Source organism: Globicephala melas, chromosome 1, assembly GCF_963455315.2.
Source record: "Globicephala melas chromosome 1, mGloMel1.2, whole genome shotgun sequence".
NCBI classification, from domain to species: Eukaryota; Metazoa; Chordata; class Mammalia; order Artiodactyla; family Delphinidae; genus Globicephala; species Globicephala melas.
This window is the reverse complement of record NC_083314.1, coordinates 162,948,264-162,973,863: the sequence shown is the minus strand read 5'-3', so window position 1 is coordinate 162,973,863 and position 25,600 is coordinate 162,948,264. Positions and strand designations below refer to the sequence as shown.

The window sequence follows — 25,600 nt, the reverse complement described above, 5'->3', positions numbered from 1 at the left end:
TACCTGTCTGCGCCATGTACAGCCCAGGCTCATCTGCAGACCTCGGCCACTGGGTTTTCACCTTCGGTTCCTCTTCTGACTCCTCACCTGGAACACGGAGGTGGTGGCAGGGGCTCAGCAGAGGCCAGCTCAGTCCCGCCAGGGTGGCACAGAGAGGGCAGCCTTGCTCGCCCTCAGCCAGAGGGTCTGGAACCAACTGCAGGCGACGCTGAAAGGGCATCACGTCCTGCCCGCTGCCCCACCAACACCATTTTACAGATAAGGAAACTGAGGCTCAGAAGGCCACGCAGGGCTTGCCTGCAGCCTCACGACTGTCTTTTCCTCCTGCCTCAGCCAAACTGGGGGAGACTGGAGAGGAGTGGCCGCTCATATTACTGAGCCCTGGGAGGCTTCTGTGCCAAGTGCTGTCCCTACCTATCTCCTTAACCCTCCCCTGGGAAGTAGGGACCATCACCTCCGTTTAAAGATGAGAAAACTGAGGCCGAGAGAGGGGAAGTGACTTGTCCAAGGTCACACAGCTTGGAAAGCCTCAAGTCCAGTCTCTTTCCCCTCACAGGGCTGACCCTAAGGCAGACAACAGCCAAGGTGAGCAGTTGTGACCACTCCGTAAGCTTGCCTCCGGGACACGATTCATGCCAAGCCAGGGGCTGGGCCTGGGGCCCAGATTCTGCTCCCCAAGCAGCACCGGACTGTGACCTGGAGGCACAGGTCAGAACGCCGCTCCTCTGAGACCTAAGGGCCTGGGGCAGGTGCCTCCGTCCAGCAGACCCTACTCCCCCCGCCCTGTGGCCAGCGAGCAGCAGGCTCTCTGGGATCTGCTGCTGCTGCCTCGGCCCCGCCTCACCCGGCTCTTGGCTGCCCGATTTCTGTGTCTGGTCTAGGCCTTGGAAGCACTGCCAGCCCTGGAGGAGAGGCTGGGAGCTCCCATTCTCCAAAGCCAGGCCCTCCTGCTCAGATGTGAGCTCATCAGGCCCTCTCCCACAGGCTGGGTAGCAGGGATGGTGGCAGACATGAGTACGGGGGAGAAAGACCCAGCTCACGTAGAGGCTGCTGGGCAGGTGGGATCGGAACAGCATTTTGGGACAGGGCTCAGCCTACGCTGTCCCCAGACTAGAAGGTATTCCTCTCCCCTACTCCCAGGTCCTCTCCTATTTCTGAACACCAGGTCAGCACCGAACAGGCACTCTGTGTCGGAAGGAACCCAAGAAGGCTGTACTCTTCCTGCCCTCTGCCGCCCAGTCCAGGCTCTGCGTCTGAGAGAAAGCTCTTCCTCACCAGGCACGAAGAGTGGCCACTCTGAGCAAACCTGCTGTCCACAGGGCCCTGAGCTGCCACCAGCCCAGGTCTCATCCACTCCCGGGCCCTTCCCTCCACTTCAGCCACCAGTCCCAGGACCTGGTCTTCATCATCCCCGAAACTGCTCCACCATCTCTGAAACCTGCATCTCCCCACCCCACAGGACACCTTCAGAGTCAGGCAACCCTGGTCCCAACTGGGGCGTGGACACTGACCAGCTGTGTGACCGTGGGCAAATGTCTTTGCCTCTCTGACCCTGTTTTCTGACCTCTGTAGAACGATACTCAGAATACCCCCTACCCTGAGGGCTGACCTCAGGACTTCCTGACAGGAGATCACGAAGCCCTCAGCACCCTGCTTGGACACGGGGCGTGCTCAGAAGGCAGCAACCATCTGGTTTATTTTCACCATCTTCCCTTCCCTCAACACGTCCACCCCTTCAGCACCTCACGTGCCACCACCCCTCAGCCCCCTGGGCCTCCTCCCTCTGAACAGCGTCTGCCATGGCTCCTGGCCTCACTTTGGGCCCCGCCTCTATCAAGACCACAGAGAAGGTGCTGGAACCATGCCTGGCAGCTCCCGAATCCCCTCACCCAGCCTTTCCACCACACCCGCTCAGCCACTCCCCAGCCCTGGAGACTGTGACAAACCGCCTTCTCCACGCCCACCCCCAGGCTGCTAAAGAAATCTACAGCTGTGCCAACTGCCGCCACGACGGATTCAGGGATGCACGTCCGATGGCCGAGCAGGGCTCCCTGCCTTCCCCGTCCCCCGCCTCGGCGGGCTGACCTCTCTGCTCAAGCCCATCTCCGCCCACTCCCTCTCTGCAACAAGCTCCTTTACAGAGAAAGCAGAAGCTATGACACGGGAGCCCCCCCACCCCGACTTCTTGCCTCACCCCTCCAACTCCCAACTTTCCTGAAGCCCTTCTCTTCACAAAGACCAGCCCCTCATCCCAGTGCTGCCTTCTATTCCTCCCGCCTACCTTCTCCGGAGGGCTCCACCCATCATCCCCTCTCATCAGCATTTCGTCAGCATTCTCCTCGCGGCAGCCTGGGAACAGATCTAGGCCCTTTCCGTTCTCAGAGGGGCCCTCCTCTGACCCTCCTGCCTCCTCTGGCTACTGCCCTCGGCTCCTCTTCACCATCAATGAGTGGTCCACAGATGGCACTCCAGTTTCTCACCTGCCACTCACGTCCTGGCTCAGATGTCACCTTGCCTGGTAAATCCACGGCAGTCTGGCTTCTGACCACATCTTCTGCTGAAACCATTCTTGACAGAGTCGTCAGTGCCCTCCTTGTCGCTAAATCCTATGGGCTTTGCAGACCTCGTCCTGCCCCAGCCCTTGGCAGCGTTTCGCCCTGCTGACTCTCCAGCCCTGAAACACTCCCCTCCCTGACTCGCCTGGCTTCCTGCTACCTCTGCCCTGCCTCTTTGGCCGGTCTGTTTTCCCGCTGCTTCCCACGTCTGGCATCCACACTTTGTCCTGTTTTCACAGGACAACACCACCCCCCACCAGGCTTCATTAACCCCCTCTGAATGGCTGCTCCGAAGTCGTTGCACCACCCACCGAACCTGTGCTTCACTCCTGTATAGCTTCCTGCCTCCTGGACAGGTCGCCTGATGGGCGGGGAGGGCCCTCAAATTCAGCGTGTCCACAATAGGATCATCATCTCCTCTCAAACCTCTCAAACTCACTTGTTCCCCACCTTCACCTGGAAAACTCCTACTTGACCTTCAAAACCCACCTCAAATGACCTCTTATAGGCAAAGTCTTCCTTATCCCTCACTCCCCTGCAGAGTTGGCTGCCCCCTCTTCTACGTGCCCACTCATCACAGATGATTCCATCTGCTGACTGTCTGAATTACCCCCCATCCGAGAGCCCTTTGAAGAAAGGCTGTGTGAGCCATCTCCCTGACCACATGAACACCAGTACAGAATCTGGCCCAGAGAAACAGCAGTAAACACCAATGAACATGTTGCTCCTAGCTTCCCCCACCCCATGGGGGTCATTGGAAATGGTCGTTTGTCATCTTGAGTACCAGCTCTGACCTGCAGCCCGCCACCTAGACCACCCCAAGCTTGACATCCATTTATTAATAAGCGCTCTGGAGATGCCATTTGACCTGTTGCAAATCCAGCTCCTTTTTGGCGTCTTGGCCATTACTGTTGTGGGTGGCAACCCCTCCCATCCCTGGCCTGGCATCCAGTAAGCCCATCAAATGCGGCCACGTGAGAGACCAGCCTGACTTGCTTGTCGTGGATTCACACTGCTTCCTCTGGTGCCCCCGTCCTCTACTGACCACTCACCACCCGCTTGCTGGCCAGCCCCACCATATAACCAGAGTGGTGGTTTCTAGAATCCACCCCATTTGAAAATCAGAACATGTCCCAGGTCCAGCTTTTGAGCCCCTCTCCTAGCCTCCTGGGCTGGACCAGAGAGGGGAAGGGACACGCCCAAGGCCACACAGCTGGGGCCTGTACTGACTACCCTCCTCTCCCCACCCCCACCCCACCCCCCTCTGATGAAAGCCAGTTCTCCCTGCGGGGGAAGAAGACAGATAAGACCAGAGGTGTCAGCCACTGAAACAAACGTTTATTCAGCATACACCACGTGCAGGCCCCTGCCAGCTCGGGGCCCAGACCAGGGCAGGTGTGAGAGGAAGATGGGCCAAGAGGACAAGGAGGGGTCCAGGAAGGGGTGTGAGCACCCCCAGACCTCCTGAGCGTCCCACTCAGTGGGCGCCGTGAGCTGACTGGACCAGGGACTCTGATGCTCCCAGCCCCACCACCCGTCAGCTTTCCCACCTGGCTGCTTGCTGCCTGGGACCCGCTTCCCCGCTCAACCCTGGATGAACTCTCAACTGTTCTGTTCTGTTCTGAATAACCCTGCAGGAGATAATTTACTACACACCTCCTATGTGCCAGTCACTGCATGCTCTACGTTACCTCATTTAATCCTCATTAGGGCAGGTTCTCCCATTTTACTAATGAGGTACTAATGAGCCTCCAAGGTCTCATCCTGGAGAGAGGCTGATGTGGGATTCGAACTCCAGCCTGCCTGATTCCAGAGGCCACTTGACGCTGAACTGCGCTGGCTCTGACAAAATGCAACTCAACTTGGACCTCCTCAGAGATGGCTTCCCTGATTCCCATGGGACCCCGAGTTACTCCCCCGCCTCCCCACAGCCCCCCACATACTTGCCTCTATTCTCTTGTTTTCACACCTCTTCCTAATTGTTCCTTTGAGCATCTATGCCCCGCCTCTGCCAGGCGAGACTGATTCTCCCTTGTAGGCTCCAAAGTGGTCCTCTGGAAGCCCAGCCCCACACGCTTGCCTGCTGAGAAACCTTCAGTGGCTCCCCACTGCTACCACCACAGTAAACCTCCGAGCCTGGCATGCTCTGGTCCCTGCTGACATGTCCAGTCCTGTTTTCCCCTCCCCACCAGGCAGCCAAACTGTGAGGCCCTGTGGGTCAGTGGGAAGGACGTAGATTTGGGAGCCAGACAAATGCAGGTCTGATCCCCAAGTCTGCATAGTCTTGCTGTGTGCCGTTGGACAAGTCGCCTCACCTCTCTGAGCTTAGAATTTTCCAACTGAGAATAGAGGTGACACTTCCTAATTCATCATGAGAATTAAATGATGAGAGATATGGGTCACCGGGAGCATAATAAACTCTCAATGAAAGAGAGTTTATTACTCCCTTCTTGTTATCCCTTGAACATGCAAATGCTTTCCTCCTTCCACTCATCTGTTAATGGTGTTCCCTCCTCTTGGAACGCCCTTCCTCTACCTCAATCAAATGCCACCTCCTCCAGGAAGCCTCCCTAGGATGACTACACAGAGGTCTGGGTGTGCAGGTCCCTTCTTCTGCTATAGCTGTGAGTATCCTGTGCTAATCCCTCTCCTGGCCCCTGAGGGAGGGTTTCAATCTCCCTTGACCTCTTGCACAGACGGCCCAGCTCTGAGCTGCCAGACACAAGACAGGCATTCAGCAAACACCAACTATCCCTGAGGGTTCCTCCACCCCAACCACACAGGACCACTCTGGTCTCACCCCTGACACTGGCAGGCAGGGTGGGCAAAGGCACTTTGCCATCTGAGCAGGACTGCACACACCTGCTACCCTGCCCCCCAAACTCCACATAGTCCAGCCCCCTCAGCCTCCTTTGTCATGAATGTGTTAAAAACAACCATGATAATCACCACTTCCATGGGGAGAGAGCAGTGCAATTTACAAAGCAGTCCTCCCTCCCCAGGGTCTCTGCATCCTCCCTGAGGCTGGCCCAAGAGCCCCAAGTAGGCACCAACTGATCCCCCTGAAACACCGTTCTGTCATGTCCCTCCATGGCTCCTCCGCCCCAGCAGAACATCAGGACCCCAGGGGGGCCAGGGCAGAGGAAGGTGGCTCTCGTAAATTCTAGACTCTACTTGTGCAGTCCCATGCAACTGGGTACACCCAGCCAGAATGCCAGTCCCCTTCCAATGACTTCCTCCACAGGCTGCTGGCCTATCTGCCCAGCCTCCCAACAGAGCTAGCTGGGTCTCTGCCACCTCCCCCACATAGCCAGGAGCTCCTTGAGAGCAGGGACCGCGTCCCACTCATCCTTCTTCCCCCACGCTGCCCAACTTCCTGCTGCCTTAAAGCCCTCGGCCAGCAGGGTGAGGTCCCAGTGTCTGGGTGCAGCAGTCAGAGCCTTGGCCCCATCTCCCACCACTGGGGCTACCGTCTGGTAAAGGCTGGTCTACCACAGCCCCCTGTCCCCAGCATGTTCACACGCCACGCCCTGGCACGGGCTGCTTCCTTCACCTTGAAAGCCCTTCCCCTTGCACCGGGAAATGACTTGGGGAGGCTCACAGATGCGCCATAAAATAACATTGGGTCATGGACTGAGGAAGTGATCCCCTTTCCAGGTCTCATTTTAGTAGAGTGACTATTTGCCAATCTGCCTGGGATAGTCTGGTTTAGGCCTATCACCCTGATGGAATTAATAGTACCCCTCCCCCCATTTATAACCTCGAAAATGTGCCGGCTCAGATGATAAATTATATGGCCAGCTCACTTTTAATCCTTCCAAGTGCATGAGAAAGAAGGTCTCCGTGCAGTCCAAGACTTTAACACATCCCCAGTACGTGCTAATTTCTCTAACAGATTGAGAGGAGGGATGAGCGTCTAGCTGGAATTTGTTGTTTCTCTGGTTATCTTCTATTTCAGATAAGTGATACTCTTTTTCCATTGATGATATGAAATTTCTTTTTAATGTATGAAATTTCAAAAGCGATTCGATTTAAAGAAAAAAATTCACAGGCTAGTGAATTCCTACTCACTCCTCAAAACCCAACTCAGAATCACCTTCTTTAGACCAACTTCCCACCCCTTTGTGGTTTAATCCCTCACACTCTTCCTCCTCCCTTGACATCCAGCACATACATTCATACCTATTACGCTAAGTTATGACAACACACAACTACTTACCAGGGATCTACCATGTGCCAGGCACTGTGCTAAGCATTAACCCAAATTCTCTTGCTTAATCCTCACCATTGCTCTTTAGAATAACTCCACTATCCCCATTTTATAGGTGATGACATAGGGATGAGGAAACATGCCCGTCGTCACACAGCTAGTCAGTGGTGGTGTCAGGGGTTGAACCTGGGGCTGGGTGACCTCAGCCTGTGGCCCTGACCACCACTGTACACTAGTGGTCACTCTCCCCCACCAGAGGGCAGAAGGTGTGTCTGCTTCACCTCGGATCTCATTCACTCAGAGCCACTTCAAGGCCTGGTGTAAACTCCATTCTGATAAAGAAATGAAGACGTGTGTGATGGATGGGCTGGGACTCAGTCCCCTTTGAGATGTCTGGGGGTGGGGGGTGGGGTGGTCTGTGCCCCACTCCCCATCCCATGATGGAGCACACAGATTTCTGGCAGCAGAGATCCGGGCTGGAAGGATCCTCTAGGAATCGTACCACATGTGCTAGGTCTTCCCCCACCCCACTCTGAGAGAGGCCCTGCCTCCCCAATGTCTGCACCCCAAACAGTCAGGTAAGGTAGGGCCTCTCTTCCTGCCACCAGACCATGGTCAAGGAGAAAGCCAATCGAAGACTGGGTCAGGCAGGTGAGAGGCAGCTTCCTAGAGGAGACAGGGCTTGAGTTGTGCTTGAAGGATGGGGCAAAGGATAACCCAGGGCAAAGGGCATTCCAGGTGAGGGAAACAGCCCAAGAAAAGGCAGGGAAGCCAGGAAGCAGGGGGTTCTGGGGCCAGCAGGAGCCCCAGTTGAAAGGGTGGGAGAGAACCAGAGGGAAAGCAGGTGGCAGCTGGGTCAGGGGCAGGACTGGAATGCCAGGCTGAGGAGTCTGGGCCACGTTGGGGAGTCCCTGGGGGCTGAATCAGGGAAGTGACACACAGAGAACGGGGGGTCCTGAGGCCCCAAGGGGGTAGCGCCTTGTCCAAGTCACACAGCAGCAGTGGCAGAGGGGGGATCTGAGCCCATTCTTGCCTCCCAGGCCTGACACTCAGGGGACCGCAGGGTCACCTGGTGCCCATGCCTCTGGAATGGAGCCTGGATGATGGAGATGGTGGGCTAGTAGCCACCAGCCAGGGGTGGGACAGTGCCCCTGGGGGGAGGCAGGCAGTGTGGCAGAGGAGGGAGGGGGCTGCAAGAGTGAAGGACACTTTCTCCCAGATGTCACCCCGCACAGCCACATCTCAGGATTGGAGGGTCAGCAGGCAGGAACTGCAGGTTGGCGACCGGCTCCCTGTAGCTGGGCTCTGGAGCTGGTACCAATTCTACCACCTGCCTTCCGGCCCCGGCCTCGGCCAGCCTCCGTGCCTGTCCTCCGTGGAGCTCCTTCCTGCCTTCCTTCCCTTTCTTCCTCTCCCCCCACTTAACAGATTGCGGCAGCAAGATGGCACAAATTTATGGCTCAACTCACCAAAAATAACAAGAGATTTATCAAAGGCAGTTTGCGTGAAATTAACAGGCGTCTGTACCCTCTTGTCAAACGCACTCAGCTCTGAGGCGGGCCCAGGCCCTCCGCTCCCAGCCTCATGGCTCTTCCAGTACCAACCCAGCTCCACCCCGCTTGGCCTTGCGTTGATCCTACCTGGGACGCCCCAGAGAAGCCGAGCACAGCTCCCCTACCCCAGTGCCTGGCAGAGGGGCTGGGATGAGGATCTCACCTGTTCACCACCATCCCACCAATCTTGTTCTCAAGCTGGCAGCTCCATGTGCCAGCCAGTTCTCCTGCAGCTGGTACGTGTCCAACTGGCCCAGTGGGAAGGAGGTGAACGGAAGCATGGAGGCGAGGCCAAGGGCTTGGCCAAGGTGGTGCTGCCACCAGGCACAGAGTGCTCCAGGCCCTATGATGCCACTGGCCCTCAGATGCCCCCTGCCGCATGGAACAAACTGAGTCGTGTGCCCATCATCTCTTGCCCCAGAGAGGGTGGGCAGAAGGTAAAAGGTGGCAAAGAGGAAGAGTCTCTTGCCTGCTAAGGGAGAGGAAGGGGCCGTGCCAGCCCAACTCTGGGCACCAGTGTGCCCTGTGAGCCAACAGCTGACGCCACTTCCCCACCACCCCTGCCCCGCGCAACTCCCTACAAGAGCCCTCCCTGCAGGCCAACCCATGGAGCAGCCTGGCAATACGCCAAGCAGGACAAGGGGCATGAGCTGGGAGCCCAGGGCTCCCTACTCAGAGAAGATACCAGGCTTCACACCCAGGGACAACCAGGGTCTAATCTCCACCCATCCTCAGTCCCAGAGGCCTCTGCAGAGGCTCTGATGACGGTGGGAACGATGGTGCCCTTCCCATCACGAGCCCACTCTGACCCCTAAAGACACCCCGGCTACCAACCAACTCCCGCTTCCGACTTCAGCCAAGCCCAGCTGGCTGCTCCTGGCTCTGTGCTCCACCTGGCAGCCTGCCCAGATGGTGCCCACCCAGGAGGGAAGAGCCTCACTCCATCCACTGTGGACCACTGGGCTGATGGACCGCAGAGAAAACCAGACAAAAGAACCCGCCCTCTGCCGAGCACAATGGGGGAGGCCCCCACAGAGTGACAGGCAGTGGCGGCCAGGCAGGAACAGCCATAAACCTCCTGATATACGCCTGGCGCTCTCCGCCGATGTTCCACAAAGAAGCAAAATTCAATTTCTTCCTGCAGGCACTAAATCCCAGGCCAGCCTCCAGGGCCCGTAGCCTGCCCAGGGCCTGGCTGTCACTCGGATGGCTTCATCGACTGCTGTGAGAGGCCAAGCTGGCCTAGGGGAGAGGCCAGAACAAGGCCACTGGGCACTTGCCATGGATGGGTGTGATGCCAGATGTCTCATGAGGGAGGCTGAGAAGCCTCTTCCCCAAAGCCTTGGGAGAGGATACTGTCATGATAAACACCTCCCCTAATTAAACCAGGGCTATCTCCCCGTTTTACAGACAAAACAACTGATGCCAGAAAAAAGGATCTACTCAACGTAACAAAGACAGTTCCCAACTTTCGGGTTCTGTCTCCAAAGCAGGCATGGGAACAGATCATCCCCCTCCAGTACTCCTAGCAGCCTTCACACGAGAGCCCCTATGTTCTTTAAAAGCTCTCAGCCAGATCCAGATGCCCCTCTGACCCACCCCTGCGTGACAACCTCACAATGGTAGGCGAGCACCTGTTATCCCAAATGGGGAAACTGAGGCCCAGAGGGGCGGGAACTCCCTGTTAGTACCAGAGCTGGAAACCAGATCCCAAATCTGCCTCCCTCCCAGCCCGACGTCCTGGGCCCCCTGGCCAGTCCCTGGCCCAGCCCTGTTCAGCAGACACTTAGGACCCGGCCAAGGATCTTGGGGCCTTGAAGCTGCAGGAAGGAGGGTCGGCAGAAGGTGGCCGTGGCTGAGGGAGCTGGGTGGGAGCAGAAGCAGGCAGGACTCAAGGGCTTGAAGAGCTTTTGCCCAGTCAGCAGGAAGCTCTAGCAGCTGGCGGCCTTGGTCCCATAAGACGTGGGCCCAGAGCGGGGGAGACAGGGGACGCTGGGAGCTGAGCCAGGCCAGCCCTCCAAGGCAGCCTCGAAGCTCAGGCCTCTTCACCCAGGCACATTCTTCTGTGCCTTCCTCTGCCCTGACCCTGGGGCCACAGCCAAAAACCACGGACCCGTGTGGGCAGGAAGATGTCCCTGCGCCCTGCCTACTCCAGCCTCCAGGCACACTTGTCAACTTGCAGCGCCAGCGCCTGCCGCCGTCATTCCCAGCTTTGGGCCTGTATATACGCTGCTCCCTCTGCCTGGAATGCCCTCCACTCCTCTGGCTTGGCTTGCTTCCACTTGTCCTTCTGATCTCTGTTCCTGTATCACTTCCTTCAGGAAGCCTTCCCTGACTGCCCAGGTAGGGGGTCCCTCCCTGGGTTTATCACACTGCACTGTCTATGGGGGGTCTATGCCCCCATTCATCCACCCAGACTGCAAACTCTTCAAGAGGGAGGTCTGACCCCAATCCACTTTGGTGACCCCAACACCGGGACAAGGCTGGACCCAGTGGAGACACTGGTGAACAACCACATGAGTGGCCCAGTATCCACCAAGATGGGCACCATCAGCCCTCCAGACACACCCACCTCACCCGGGCCCTGCTCAGACTCACCATATCTCATCTCTGTGGTGAACAGGTCATTGCTGCTCCCCGAATGCAAATCGGCCTCGGCAGGTGGGGCTGGGCCCCCAGGCACCAGAGCATTGGACAGGGTGTGGGCAGCAGGAGGACCCGGAGGCGTGGTGGTAGCGGGGCTGGCCCCTGTCTCACCAGGGCAGCTGCAGCCCGGCTGGGCAAAGCCACAGGCCCTGCCAGCCGCACGACCGCACTCCTCGCTCCAGCGACACAGGACGCCGCAGGTGAACTGGCTGGAGTTATTGTTGTTGATTAGCAAGACCTCGACGAAGCGGAAGGCCAGGGCTGCGGGCGCCAGCAGGCGCGGGGCCTCCGAGGGCTCGGCTGACAGGCAGAGCTGCACGAAGTTCTTGTCGAAGTGCAGGAAGGTGAAGGGGCCCGAACCGCCGCACAGCTCCAACCCCGCGGCCTCCTCCTCCTCCTCTGGCCGCCCCAACTCCGCCCGGGCCTCCGCCTCGTCGGGGCTGGGCCGCAGGCAGGTAAAGTTGACCAGGTAGTGGTCCAGGGGCAGCAGGCGGGGGGCAAAGTGGGCGCACACCTGCTCCTGGCGGTTGAAGCGCAGGTAGAGGGAGTACTTGGTCGGGTCCGGGTTCTCCAGGGTCCAGGAGCAGCCCGAGGCGATGGTAGGAAAGAGGTCCTGCAGTGAGAAGGCCCCGTAGAGCACGCCCGAGGCCAGGGCAGAGCAGGCGCTGGGGGCGGGGTCGAAGGCGGCGGCCAGGCGCAGGGACAGAATCACAGATAGTAAGAGGGGACAGGCTGGGGTCATCCTATGTCCCTTGCCCTGTGGAGAGAGACAGTGGTCAGTGGCCCCAGGCGCAGCCAGCATGGGCTCTGAATCTCCTGTGGCTAGCTGCAGGTCGTGGGCCTTGCGGTGAAGACTATGTTCTTTTAAGTCACCCAGGTCCACTTATGTGATCTTAGACAAGGGACTTGACGTCTCTGAGCCCCTTACTTGAGAAATGAAGGCCCTGAGGAGAGCGTCTGCAATCTCGTAAACCCTTAAGAAACATGAGTTGTGACTATTATTCCGTGGTTCCTCCATCGGTCCCATCAACCACCAGCATCTCGGCCTGACGTTCAGATCCGGCCCCGGCCCCACCACGCAACTTGTACACTCCAGAACTGCTGCTCTCAGCCGCAATGTGTCGTGATCAGCTGTGAGGCGTGGCACACATAATCCAGAGGTAATTGTCGAAGTAGCGATGTTTGACAACGATTTGCTTTTTTATAAATCACAGCAATTCAAGGTTATTCCCAGAACAATGTCATTCTCACTCACTTGCTTTACTGAGTGGGAGAGAAAGGGGAGGAGTTACCGCTGGTGTGCTGGGGACTGAGCACAGCCTGAGCCATGCCCATGGGAGGGCATCGCAAGTGTGAACGTCATGACTATCGCTGCTGTGGATTTCCTGCTGGAAACAAGGGGGAGAGGCATCTGCAAAATGGGTGCAGTTGTTCCCCTCTAACCCCTCTTCCCCTCCCACCATGGTGTTATCCTCCAAGGCCTGGCGCAGGGCCTGCTACCCCCGGGGAGGCCACCAAGCCATTTCCCTCCTCTTAGCTCCCACAGCCCTTTCCTGAAAGTTTGCGTCACCCAATCATGACCACTAGCCCTTGCTATGTCGCCAGGGCTAGCTCACTCATCTCATGAGTCTTCAAGCTCCTAGGAGTGGAGACCAGCGTCCGTTGATTTCTAACTGCCCCCAAAGCACTAAGCTGAGCTCCCAGCAGCTGTGCATGTACTCCAGGTGTGGAAGGGCAACCAGGACCCAGGTTGACAGACACACAAAGCCGTCACGCCAGAGTGGACAAGGGATGGGGGTGGGGGTGGGGGCGCTGCAGGTGCCTCACACCTACCAGGCCAGGGCAGAGCCACTGCCCACAGCCTCCGCCCCAGCTGTCCAGGTAGTGGCGGGTAGTGCCCAGGCTCAGCCCCGCTTCCAGCCCTGCCCCCAGGCGGGGTCCACGCTCCCTCCCTCCTCCACGCCCAAAGCATAGCTCACAGCACTGGATGGGCCCCCAGAGCCTGGTTGTTCCGCATTAGAGGAGAAAAGATGAGGCTCTGAGAAGGGAGGCAGTCTGCTCAAGATCACCTCAGAGAAGCCAGGCTGGGACTGGAGTCCAGGACCTGAGGCCCCAGCCCGGGCTCTCCCGCATCCACCCATAGCTTCCTGCTCTGTCCCCTTCTCTGCTCCTCACGCTCTGGGAACTGAATCCCAAACGTAGGATAATTCACAGGGTGTGGCTAGATAGAGCCAGGACACAGCTGCTCCCCAGGGACAGGTTTTCCCATGGCTGTTCAGGAGTCTAAAGAGTGGTCAGAGGTGGGGGGTGGGGGGGGGGGTGGGAAAGGAATGAGAATCCCAGAATTCCAATTCCTGTGCAGCATCCAGGGAACTCCTCGCTGGCCCAGATCCCACGTGCTGCCACTCTGAGCCAGGCCCAAGCCCCAAGCGCAAACGCACATTTGCCCCTCCTGAGCCACAGGGGGGTGGGGAGGCAGGCTCTGGGCAGGCGCATTTACAAGGAAGGAGCCACACCACCCTCCTCCAAAGACCTGCCTGGAGTTTTTCAGCAGAAGCCAGTATAGGCTGTGTCTCCTCTGACCCGCACAGAGCTGGAAAAGGGACCAGACCCCTGGCCTTCCCACCCCACATCATGACGGTGCCAGACCGTTCAGCCTGCCAAGCTGCTGCAGCACCAGCAAAGCCAGCGGCTCATGATGAGTGACATCCGATCCCCCCGCTGCCCCCAATTATTTCTAAGCAGGCTGCAAAATTCAGGCCATGGCCGTAGCTCAGTGGAGGCGAGGTGAGGCCTCATTATAACTGGCCTTGTCTCCCCCACTTAGAGCAGGGCAGGGAATCTCCACGCACAAACACACCGACACCCCTGTGCCCTGCAGACATGCACACAAAAGCACGGATGCACAGACACGTGTGTAGCCAGGCATTCTGCCTGTGGAGAGATACACATGCACACAGACATGCACAGAGATCGGAGTAAACCACAGATGAGTGAACTCAATGCACACGAGGTGCGCACACTCACATGTACAAGGCTGTCAAGAGCCAGACACTCATACACACGTGCAGAGATGCAAATATACTCTCTAGTGTGAACACACAGGTATTTGGGTGTTTGAAGCTCAGCATATGACAGCTAAGCATCAGGCAGGATCTGATCTGCTGCTCCTTCCTTGGTGCTCCTGAAACTGAGGGCTCGGGCCCCCAGCCCCATCTCCTGGGCCTCCCCTGCTCCCTAGTTCGTAGCTCCAACCCATCAAGAAGCACTAGGTGCATATCCCGCAGAGCCACAGCCTGGCTTCTCCAGAACTGAGCCACCCCCAAACCCTGCCCAAGCCCCGTCCTCCACTCAGTCTCCTTCAGACACCTCCCCTCACATCAGTTCTGGAATTACACCCTGGGTGTATGTGACTCTCACTGTTCCTGCTGTGACATAAGACCTTCTAGGGGCCCCTTTTTTATATCAGTCTCCATCCACAAGATAAGGCAAGGAGCCCAATTCCAAGCTGAGTCAGAGACCGCCTCCCCTGGGAAGGGACCTAGAAGGATCCTGGCCTCACAGGCAGCTCAGGTGGTTATGAGCCATGATTAGCCTCCCTGAGCCTGAGTTTCCCCCTCTGTGGAGTAGAGACATGATCCCTGCCCTCAGGACTGCATAAACCTTCTCATTCAGCCTCCTGGTGAGTTCCTAGCACAGAGCCTGCCCCGGGGAGAGCGCTCACACCATCCTTTCCCCTTCCCCCTCCCTCTTCTCAGAACCTCACAGGCTCTCCTGTTTCCTGCTAAAGTTGAGGTCGGTACCTCTGAAGGCTCTTTGGGTTAAACCTCAGAGTAGCTTTGCCACCTGCAAGCCCAGGAAGACCACAGACCCTTCCACGCACAGAGCTAGACAGAAGGGGTATGGAGGTCACCTCCGAGCAAGAACTTCCTGGGTCAGGAGGCTGATGGAAAGGATAATCAGTAGGCCACCTCCCTCAGGACCTCTCTGGGAAGAGATGGGTGAGGAGCTCAGTCTCAGTCTCAGGATCCCCCTCCTCCAGCCACAGGCCCCCTTCACCGCATGCCCCCCTGCGCCCCTCAAACCTGAGACTCCCACCCTCTCTCCAAACACATTCATGCCCCTTTCCTCCCAGATCCCGCAGGCCTGGACTTCCCTTCTGCACCAGTGAGGGATTCCGAGGCTTTCCAGCAGCTGGAAGGGCCAAAACAAGACTGGGGTGGGAGGAGGCATAGGACGTAGTGCGGCGGGGAGGGGCACCTCAGGGCAAGGGCTGGGTCTCCGGGATCCCTGGGATCGACCCCTAGCCTCCCGCTAGCTGAGAGCAGGGGCGCCGCGCGGCGGGAGCCGGGAGCCCCGGCCGCGGTCGGGGGAGGGGCGGTGGGTGGGGGAGGGGGCGCGTCGGTGCGCACATCCGTCGCGTTTATCCACCTGGCAGCCCCAATTCGCCTGCCCGTCACTCACCCTCCGCCTCCCGGGCGCTCGCAGCGCGGCGGAGCCCAGACCGACACGCGGGCGGGGACCCCCGGGCCTCGAGGTCCCCTGCCCTTGCATCGGCCGGGGACGGGGTCCTCAAGCACCCCTCTCCCGGAGCTCTGCCACCCAGGAAGGCACACACCCTCCATCCAGCCTTGGTAGCTGGTGGGCCGGACCGAGGGGAGGGGGCGAACCTCCCCAGTGCAGCCCCTCCCTCTCCGGCTGGCAGAGTGTCTCTCCGTCTGGCGAGGGGGGCAGGGGCCTCCGACACACCACTAAGATGCGGGCCCCCCAGCCCCCCGCGGGGAGGGGGGGCGGTGCCGTGCGCGCGGGCGGCGGGGGAGGGGTCGGTGACTCAGCCGCCCTCCGCCCGCCTCCCCGGAACTTTGCAGCAGCTGGAGCCGCCGTTGCTACAGGAACCGAAAGCTTTTGTTCCCCAATGTCAGGGCTGCCCCGGCAGGCGGGAGGCTGGGAGGCTACCACTCCCCGGTGAGACCCAGGCCCAGCCACACTGCCCAGAGGGCTTCCAGGCCAGCAGAACGTCACGAATTCGAGGCTCCTCTCTCCCCCTTGCCCGCCAAAGCCAGGTTTCTTCAAACTCTTGGGGCCCTCTGGCCAGGTCGCCGCCTAACTCTGACCCGGAGCGCTAACTGCCCTGGAAAGTTCCTGCTGGCATCTCTCCTCATGGGGGTAGGTAGAGGTGCTTCTGTGCCCCATGTGCTCCTCTGTGACTGATTTCCCACGTGGGCTGCCCCCCCCAAGAAGCAGCCTACCTTTGGGGACCTTGACTTGGTTCCTCCACTTCCCCAGCTTCTACACTTGAACCATTCCCTCAGAGGCCTTGGCCTTTCACTCATGCCCCTCTGATCCCGGAGGAATCTAGTGGGGTGTTGAAGGATGGGTGAGGGAGGGGGGAGACTAACGGTCACAGGCTCCCTGGACCCATTCTGGACCTGAAGCTATTCTCTGGCTTTATTATCTTGGAGGTTGGAGCGATGTCACTAGAACTTGTTCTGCATTTCTACTCTGGGATTAGGAGTGGAGTGGAGAGGGGCCTGACCTTGGCCTTGAAGAGAAACAGCCCAACACACCTATCATTGTTGAGCATTACTGGGTGCCAGACACTCTATACAAACAACCTAATATCATTTCTCCCAGCAACTATATGAGGCAGTTATCACTGACCCATTTTATGGAGGGCCAGTTGAGGCTCAGAAAGGTTATATAGCTCGCCTAGGTCACACAGCTTTTGAACCCAGGTCATCCAACAAAAAGCTGAGTTCCTAACTACTCAGCTCCATTACCTGGGGGTTAGGGGGGAGGGAAGAGGGCAGAGACTAGCTGGGACCTCACTCTGGGTTACAGAAATGCCTACTGCACACACCCACCCCAGGCTGGACCTCTTTCCTTCTGAAGAGTGATGGGGGAGGGAGAGAGAAAATGGGAGGAGAAGGAGAAGAGAAGGCAGAGAAGGGAAGAAGAGGGGGGAAATCTGTCAATCTTGGTCCGGAGAAGACCCTCCCTCATGCCTCCCTCCCCCACAAACCAGGGCATGCCCTGCAGAGTCCATACTGACCCTCACCCCTGTGGCAGCTCATGGGATGCTCCCCAGGTCCCTGCTCTGTCTCAGGGCCAAGTGGACTCCCCCACTTCCTAATCCATGCCCAAGCCAGACAGAGCCCACCTCTGCCCCACCACCTAGTGGGTACTGCCATGGGGTAGACAGATAGAGGCTTCCTGGGGACACCTGCCCAAGCCCAAACAAGCCCAACCAGAGCACCTCAAATCCAGGGGCCAGTCCTGCTGGTCTGTGCCCTGAATTGCTGCTGGGATAAGCCCTCCACCCCACCCCACACCTCATCCCCGGAGCATAAGGCCAGACAACCAGGGCTGTTCCGGCACGGCTAGCAAGAGAGGGCACCGGGCCTCGCCCACCCGCCTCCTCTCCCCAGGGACTTCCCAGCGCCCCGCAGCCGCCACTGCTGCTCGGGCTGCGGAAATCTAGGGTTGCCCGCGGGAGGAAAAGGGGAAGGTGGGTCCAGGGCTGCGGGCAGGGGGCGCCAGAGGACGCCCAGGGGCCCGGCCGGCAGCTGGCGAGGCGGGCAGGCGGGCAGCATCTCTTGGCCCGGGAGCTCCTCCCCCCGAGGGCACCAGACCCTTCGCCAGCTCTGCACTGGCCGTGGCGCGGAGGACTTCCCTCGGACCGAGCTGACTGCGGGAGTGGCCGCCAACTTCACGGCCTACAACCCGCCCTCCCCCACCCCCGCATCATGCCAGCCCCCGGGGCTGCGGGAGGGTGCGTTTGGTGCCCAGCTCTATGCCCTGGGGGTGGGAGGAGAGGGATGGGGGATGGACAGAGATACTCCGACCAAAGATGGACAAGAGAGGCAGGGATGCGAGGCCAGTCGAGTTCCCAGGCTGGAGAGGAGGGGGCTCAGAGCAGACATGGGGAGCACGGCCCCAAGTCCAGGCTGAGGGGGAGGGGACTTGCAGCAGAGACTGACGAGGGATAGCGGGACTCCGGGTAGATATGGGGGAGGGGGCGATCAGGACAGAAATAAGAGGGGAAGCATGGTTGGGTTACTGGCGCTGGGAAAGGCAGTAACTATAGGCAGGCATGGATGGGGACAGGAAGGACTCTGTGCAGAGATAAAGTGGAGGGGAGGAGCAGGGTCCGGCTCCAGACGAGGAGGGGAATTAAGGGGGGAGACACAGGCGAGCTGCAGGTTGGAGACAGGGGCTCTAATCAAGGGTGGGGGTGCACCCCTGGATCCGGGCTTAGATAGGGAGAGACTCGAGACAGCGATGGGGGTAGGTGTGGGTAAGGACTGGCGGCGGGGGCGAGGGGTTTTGGCAGAGATGGGTAAGGAGGAGGGGGACAGAAAAGGGACTCACCAGAGATGAAGGGGACCTCGGCCCCAGGCTTGTTAGTTCCCAGAGAGACGAGAGTGGGTAAATAGATGCTGAACGAACTCAGTTGGGGCGGGGGAGAATTCAGCAGAGGTGGGTTGGGGGAGCGCCCCCAGTCCGGGCCGGTGCGGAAATCGGGACCGCGACAGGAGGGCTCGGTGCGGGGCCGGGTCGGGGTCTGGGGCCGAGCACTCACCTGGACGCCGTCAGAAGCAGGAGCGGGGGCCGGCGCTGGCGGAGGCGGCCACGGGGCGCAAGTTTGCCATCCCTATGGCGGGGGCTTGGCGGGGCGCGGGGCAGCTCGCTGCAGCCGCGCGGAGGGCCGAGGCTCCCGCTCCGCGGAGCGGCGGGTGCAGAAAAGGCGCCGCGGAGCAGCGCGGGGCGGGCGGGCGCCGGGCCGGGCGAGGGCTCCTGCCGCCGCCTCCTCGCCACGCCGCCCCCCACCCCCCCTCTCCCCACTCCCCCGCCCAGAGCACCGCCCGCGCTGCGCGCCGCCTCCTATTCGCGGGCGGCGGCCGCAGCCCCGGGCTCTGCAAACCGGCGCCGCATCCTCCTCGGTCTCCGAGAGCCGCTGCCGCTGCCGCCGCCGAACCGGGTTCCTCCGGCCGCTCCGGCCGGTTCCCGCAGCGCGCGCGGGGCCGAGTGACGGCCGAGATGGGACGCGGCGCCTGCGCCGGCCGGGCCCGGGAGGAGGCGCGCGCCGGGCCGGGCGCAAGGAGCCGCCGGAGAAGGGGCGGGGGGGTGGGGGCGACGCGCGCCGCCTCCTGTTAAAGGGGGAACAGCTCCAGCCGAGCCAAGCGCACCCTCCCCCTCCCCGCCCTGGGCCCCAGGCGCCGGCGCGGGAGAAGCCCCGGGTAAGACCCCGCCCCGCCCTCGGCCTCCTGGACCGCAGGCTGAGGCGATCCGCGACACCCCTCCAGCGATATCCCAGGCGTAAGGCATCTCGCGCAGCCAGGGTCTCGGGGCCCTGAGGGCTGAAACACTTGCCCCCCTCCCCCATGTGCACTGCAAATTGCATATCCCTGTGCATGCAGGTGCCAGTCGTGTGAGCTGAACTTTGCATATGCTTATGCATACAGGTGCCCTAGGCGTGCACTGCAATGTTGCCTGACTGTGCATGCAACTGCCTCACACATGCACAGTCCTTTAACTTGTGTTCAGGTCCTGAATGCATGTTGCTTGTTCCTGTGGGTAGGGATGCTATATATGTGCAAGCTTACAAGTGCCACACGTGTGCTGAATGCTGTGCGTCACTTGTATGTAGGAACCACATATGTACACTGCAGTGTGGTATGTTTGGTGCATACTCTGGTGTCAGCTCGGCAATGTTGCATGTCCCTAGGCACGGGTATGCTACACGTGTGCAGCGTGTTACATGTTTTCCTGAGCGCCTGTCTATTCCCTCAAGTGCCTTTCCCTGTGCCAGGGGCGCCCCCATGTTGCATATGTTTGTGTAGAGGCAGCAGAAACCTACAGACCCGCCCCCTCCCCATCCCGGCAGTGCGCCCAGGAACAGTTGGGTGGGGCCAGAGCCCACATGGTAAAGGCGGTACTCAGGGAGATGCCCATGGCTCAGGACCCTGGTCCGGTGGTTTGTGGCCTGGGCAGGTTGCCACCGGGAAGGTGGGCAGACCAGGGACACACCACTTCCGCCAAAGACAAGTAGGTTAATCCCACGGCTCTGGTCAGAGGAGTAGCCAGCAGGGGGCAGCTTTGCAATGAGGGTGGGACGGTTTCAGGGACTCTACTTTTTGAAGGTTCTCTGGCCAGGAGGGGGCCAAACCTAGAGAGCAAGGAAGTCCCCAGTCCACCCAATCCCAACCCCACCTCTCCACTGAAGCCCCTTGAGTTGTGCCTCCCGGGAGATGGAGCAGGATAAGACCACCTCTCCCCAGGGGCAGTACCAGAGAAAAAGCCCCCATTCCCTCCCTCCGTCTCTCACCTCTCCAGCAGTCTCAGTGACATTTGCTGTGAGTGATTGTGAGAGATTACCCACTTTAATGGAAGGAGGTAATAAGGAGTGATGAAGGAGTCTCACCCATCACCTTCAGGGAATTTATGAGGCTGGATGAGGCAGGGAGGAGGGCTGGCACTTTTCCTTTCCCAGCAGGAGCCCAAGGAGGCCTGTGCCTTGGGCCGAGCACTGGCAGGCAGGGCTCCTGTGTTCTTGCTGGGCACCCTCAGGCACACCCCGGGTCTCTGGGTTCGGAGGTTCAGCTGCTGCTGGGAAAGCCAAGCCAGGCGAGCCTTGCTGTCTGCATGGTGTGTTGAGAGCCACCCCAAGGGCAGTGGGAGATCCCAGGCCTCCTTACTCGGGCGCTGGGAGGGGCAGTGGGGTTGCTGGGGTTGAGGTCCTAAGGAGGTGGGCAAAGGTGAGGAGAGTGGTCAGGACATGGGATACCCACAAGGATGTAAGGACAGGCCCTCAGAAGTCTCCAGGACCCTGTCCTTCACAGCTCCAGCCCCTTCCACTCCTACAGGGAGTCTGCCTTCCTCTGTATGAATATTCATGACATTAGCATACTAGAGACCCAGAGCCCAGAGAAACCCGGGCAGGTCTCTTGCAGATGTGATGCAGCTGGATCCCTGAGGCTTTCCCCCTCCCCTCAGGATCCAGCTGGGTTCAGGGTAATGGGAGGGCTGGCTCCGGAGAGACAGCAGGGTTTTGTCTGTTTCTCTGTGCCTTGGAAGCCCTCAGAGTTCTCGACCCCATTCTTTCAGCCACAGAAACGTATGCCCTAGGAAAGACAGGTGGTCAGACAGAGTGAGGGACTGACAGAGATGGTACCCCATACCTGGGGGCTCATCGGGGCAGGGTGGGGAGATCAGTAAGGCAGGAGGGGCTGTGGGAGCTGGCTGGAGAGAGCTGGACCTCCCCGGGGTTGTGCAGGAGCAGGCTAGATTCGGTCAAACCTCTGGAAGGCTCTCCCCCGCGGTGCCTCCCTGCACTGGGGCTTCCCCACCTCCTTTCCCATGAGCCCCTGCCCTTCTAGACTCACTCTGGTGATAATGCCGCCTGAGAGGACTTGGAGTAATTACAAATCGTTTCCATATTCAAATCCAGGTGGTTGAAGAGAAATTACTTTTCTGACAGCCCTGGCAGGGGGTGGAAAGAGCAAGTCGTAGCCCCAAGAGGGCCTCCAGGGAGCCTGGGGCAAAACCTGGGCAAGGTAAGGGGCACCGGCCAGAGCCTGAGCACAGAGAGCTTGCGCAGAGTGAAGAAACAGCTCCCAGCAGCTCCCCACCACACAGACTGGACAAGGACAATGACTCCAGCTCTTTATCCCCATTGGGGCCCCTTCTGGGACCTCTGAGGGGATGGCGGGGACCAGTCCCACAAGGGCAACTAGAAGTCAGGCTGTCCGCTTGCTCTCATGCTGCCGTGCCAGGGCACCTCGAGAAAATCCCTTCAGCTTCCTGAGCCGGTTTCCGTATCTGCGAAGTGGTATAAACGATCTCACCTGCACTCCAGTAAGATAAAGATACGGATTAGCAAGAGTTATGCCCCTGAAAAGGGCCTTTTAAAAATAATTGTTTGATTACCAATTAATTTGTATTTTTGTTAACAGTAACCACCACCAGCAGCCCAGTCGGGAGGCAGCCCAGCCCTTAGTGGGGCAGCGCAGGAGAAGATGGCGGGTCGAGGAGGGGAGCAACCCCAGCCTCGCCCGCCTGGCCTCAGCTCTGCCTCTCGATGGGCCAGCCACCGCTATGCTTCATTGCCCTTTAAACAGATGAGAAAATCTTCTTCCCTTCGCAATGATTTATTTGGCCCAGAGCCTGGGCAGGTTTCCTTCCAGCCGGTGGGACCTAGGAGCATCCCTCCCTCAGCCCCTGCCCTCCATTGCCACCCAGCCAGGCACCTACAGCAACCCAAAGCTCTGGGTACCAAGGTCTCCTTCCAGACCCCCACCCCCACTGCAGACACCTATCAGGAGATCATAACATGGCCCCAAAGACACCCAAATCCATGTGACCGTCTTCTACCAGGGTCTGCCCCAGAGCTCAGTGCTCTGGCTGCCAGGGCGGGGTATACTGGAAAAGATGGACTGGTGGGCCCCCTCTGCCTGCAGGAAGTCCTGTGTGTCTAGCTTCCTGCTGCAGATGCCAAATGCGTTAGGAGCCTGGGGCAACCCAGGCTGGAGGTTTGTCATTTTCTTGGTGCTATAAATTAGGGAGAAAAGGGAGGATTAGTTGCTTCCTAGCTAAATCTTCCCAGAAGGTCAATGCCTGGTTTGTGTACAGCCCTCAGGGCAGTGCCTGCATTCTCCGGCCCCTAGCCCCTGGGGCAGAGGATAGAGAACTTTAGGGTCCTGGGTGATTTTTACATACATGTCTTATACTGGAGGATGTGCACGAGACACCTGGAGGGTATGCACAAGAAGATGCCTGCACTCATTCATTCAACAAATATCTATTAAACGTTTACTATGTTCTAGGCACCAGGATACAGACCGTCAGCAAGTCCCATTGCTTCTACCTCCCAGAATATCCCAAATCTATTCGCTCTTCACATCCCCACTGCCAACATCAGGATCCAAGCCACCGACATCTGGTGCCCGAACTCTCCCTTATTTAGTCTCCGGGTTCCCACTTCTACTTCTCCATCCCAACCCATTCTTTGGAGCCCACTGAGCCATCTTTTTAACATGTAAATTGGAGCACCCCTTCTTAAGTCCTCCAATGGCTTCCCACTGCATTTAACACCATGACCTTCCAGGCCCTGCATGAGCAGGCCCTTACCAACCTCTCCAGGGCCATCACCCCGCCCACACTATGCTCAAGCAGCACAGGTCTCCTTGCTGTTCTTGTAAAACTCCAAACCCTCCTCCTCCCGGCACTTTGCATGGCTGACTCCTTCTCAGCAGGAAGATCTCAGTTCCAATATCGCCTCCTCCTGCAGGCCTCCCTGATGACACTTCTAAAGCAGCTTCCCCCCTCCCCGCCCCGACCTGCACCGCTCCAGCCGCTCCATCCCATTGCCTTGTTGCATTTTCTTCCTAGCACACATTACTCTGAAAATATGTTGTCTATTTACACCCATGTCATCTGTTTCCCCCACTGGACCATGAGTTCTGTAAAGGCAAGGACCTTGTCCATCCATCCACCATTGGATCCCCTGGCACAAAGCACGATGCCAAGTACACGGTAGGTGCTCAGCAAATGTTGAGGGAGTGAATGGTGAAAGGACAAGCATAGACCCTGCCCTCAAAGAGCTTCCAGTCTGCAATCTTCGATCAATGTTTGTCCCTATAAAATTGTGTTTTACAGTTTCCCACGTGATGAACTGGAAAGAGTTCAGGCCCTGGGATCACACAGATCTGGACTCCTGCTTCTGTTCCTCACTGGTTGTGTGACCTTGGACAAGTCACTTATGCTCTCCAAGCCTCAGTTTTCTCCTCTGTAAAATGGAAGTAATGATCCCAACCTAACAGAGCTGATGTGAGTCACATGAGATGATAAAGATGAAGTGCTTCACACAGTGTCAGACACAGGGAGGTGTCGTCTGCATGAATGTGGGCCCCTTTCAGACTTACTCGGGGCTGCAGGCTGTTCTCGGTTCTGGGGGTCATGGAGATGACTCAGAATGGGGCCCTGACCTTGAGGCCTTCCCAGTGCCCCCTTCCTGAGCCCCATACCAGCTGGAGTTCTCATCTGCTGAGATCATTGCAGCGAAGGAGGCAGCAGGAGCCAAGGTGTGACCAGGACAGTGTGCGCACGTGACCCCTGCAGAGAAACTGAATCCGGATCCACTTCTCTGCAGCACCTCCTCTCCTTATTTGGAAGCCCCTCTTCCTTTTCTGCCATCCTTGTCTGTGTAAACACACACAAACATACACACAGATGCATATACAGACAAACATATCCACACACTTTACACAGTCGCTGTCCCACAGACATATACACTTGACTGGGGTACGCAGGTATATAATTAACCAACACACCCAACCCCAGGACACGATCCCCTCCATTTTTCTGGTGCAGCGGGGACCTGTCTGGCTTACCTATCAGTCCTGTCACCTCCTGCTCTAGACTGAGGTCAGAGACAATCCCTCCCAGTTGACAGGAGGCAGCCCAAGCACTCCCCTTGTTAAATTCTCCCACACTCCCCACTGCTGCAGGCCTTAGAGGCTAGGAGCCCTGGCAACGACTCGGGGTCGGGTGGGGGGATCCCTTGGAGAGGGCCTGGGACACTCGGCAGGCACGGGGCACACTGGCAGTCAGGGGGTCAATGTGTTCCCATCGTCTGAGATGCCCCAGGTTCTCTCCCTGCCCCCAGGTGGGCTCCGTGTCACCTGGATCCTGCTGAACTGGGCTTGTGTCAAGTTGGACCCCACAAGCATAGCAGGCAGGGTGGGGGTGACCTAGAGGTCTAGAGGAACCAGCTCATCCTGCAAAGCCCCTCTGTGGGCCTGACACTGTGCCGGCTGTTTTTAACTTATTGTCACAATTAGCCCCTGGAACGACCCTTTAAGTTGGTAGGGTCACTCCCATTTCACAGATGAAGAAACTGTGGCTCAGAGAAAGGCAGAGATAGAACCCATGCCTCCCCTCATTCAGTAAGGCCCTGCCTGAATCCTGCCTCATCCTTAGCCTCCTTGCTACCCCCCAGAGGACAGACCAAATGCCAACTGTGGAAAATAATTTATTTCAGGATTAGAGCTGATCTTCCAGAGAAGACCAGCTCCCTCAGGGTGAGAGATCTGAGACGGGTCTGACTCCCAGGGCCTCTTCCCTGAAGGGAGAGGCTGAAGCAGGACACCTAGATCTGGGGGAGACAACCAGAGTTGCTGAAGGTGTTGGGAAGGACATGGCACAGGCCTGCTGACGCCTACACACTTGCCTGGCAAGTAGAACCGCCATTGCCACAGACACCACCGCATGGGGACTCACCCCAGGAGGACATCCCTCATGCTCAAGCATACAGCACCTCGTGCTGGCAGGAGAGCAATCACTGCCAGGTGAGCAGCTGGGCCTACCTCACTGCCAACCCTGGCGACTCTGACCTCTGGGGTCCAGGCTTGGACGTGAGGCCTGTGGCTGAGGCAGGGGTTGGGGGTCAGGGGAGGAGGGGAAAGAAGACTCCTGAGTGCTGTGGCTGGAAGGGAGAGGCCCTGGGATGCATCACTGAGCCAGCGTTCCGCATGTCAGAGTGGGAGTGAGCGGGGCTGAGCTCGGGTACACGTGTGGGTGGTTGTATGCGTCAATGCGTGGGGGGAGAGTCTCTGTGTGTATACGGTATGCCTGCC

The 25,600-nt window shown here is 58.6% G+C and overlaps 1 protein-coding gene and 1 long non-coding RNA gene across 16 annotated transcripts in view; one reads left to right on the top strand and one right to left on the bottom strand.

The window, feature by feature from the left end:
• ADGRB2 (adhesion G protein-coupled receptor B2) overlaps window positions 1-18,751 on the bottom strand; it is a 36,209-nt gene extending 17,458 nt beyond the window's left edge. For 2 of the 15 annotated variants that reach the window (XM_060308663.1, XM_060308694.1), the window contains exons 1-3: window positions 11,893-13,257; window positions 10,917-11,721; window positions 4-87 (exon numbers count right to left, since the gene is read on the bottom strand). In XM_060308663.1, the coding sequence (XP_060164646.1) occupies window positions 4-87; window positions 10,917-11,721; window positions 11,893-11,991 (988 nt within the window). In that variant the 5' untranslated portion in view covers window positions 11,992-13,257. Of the gene's footprint in view, window positions 1-3; window positions 88-10,916; window positions 11,722-11,892; window positions 13,259-18,546 lie in introns of those variants that run through there. The other 13 variants (XM_060308652.1, XM_060308715.1, XM_060308677.1 and 10 more) reach the window with 9 other exon arrangements.
• A 4,591-nt stretch (window positions 18,752-23,342) lies between these two features.
• Window positions 23,343-25,301, top strand: LOC132593909 (uncharacterized). Its single transcript, XR_009559968.1, has 3 exons — window positions 23,343-23,498; window positions 23,622-23,792; window positions 25,006-25,301. It is a non-coding gene; the product is annotated as an uncharacterized lncRNA (long non-coding RNA).
• The last annotated feature ends 299 nt before the right edge of the window (window positions 25,302-25,600 follow it).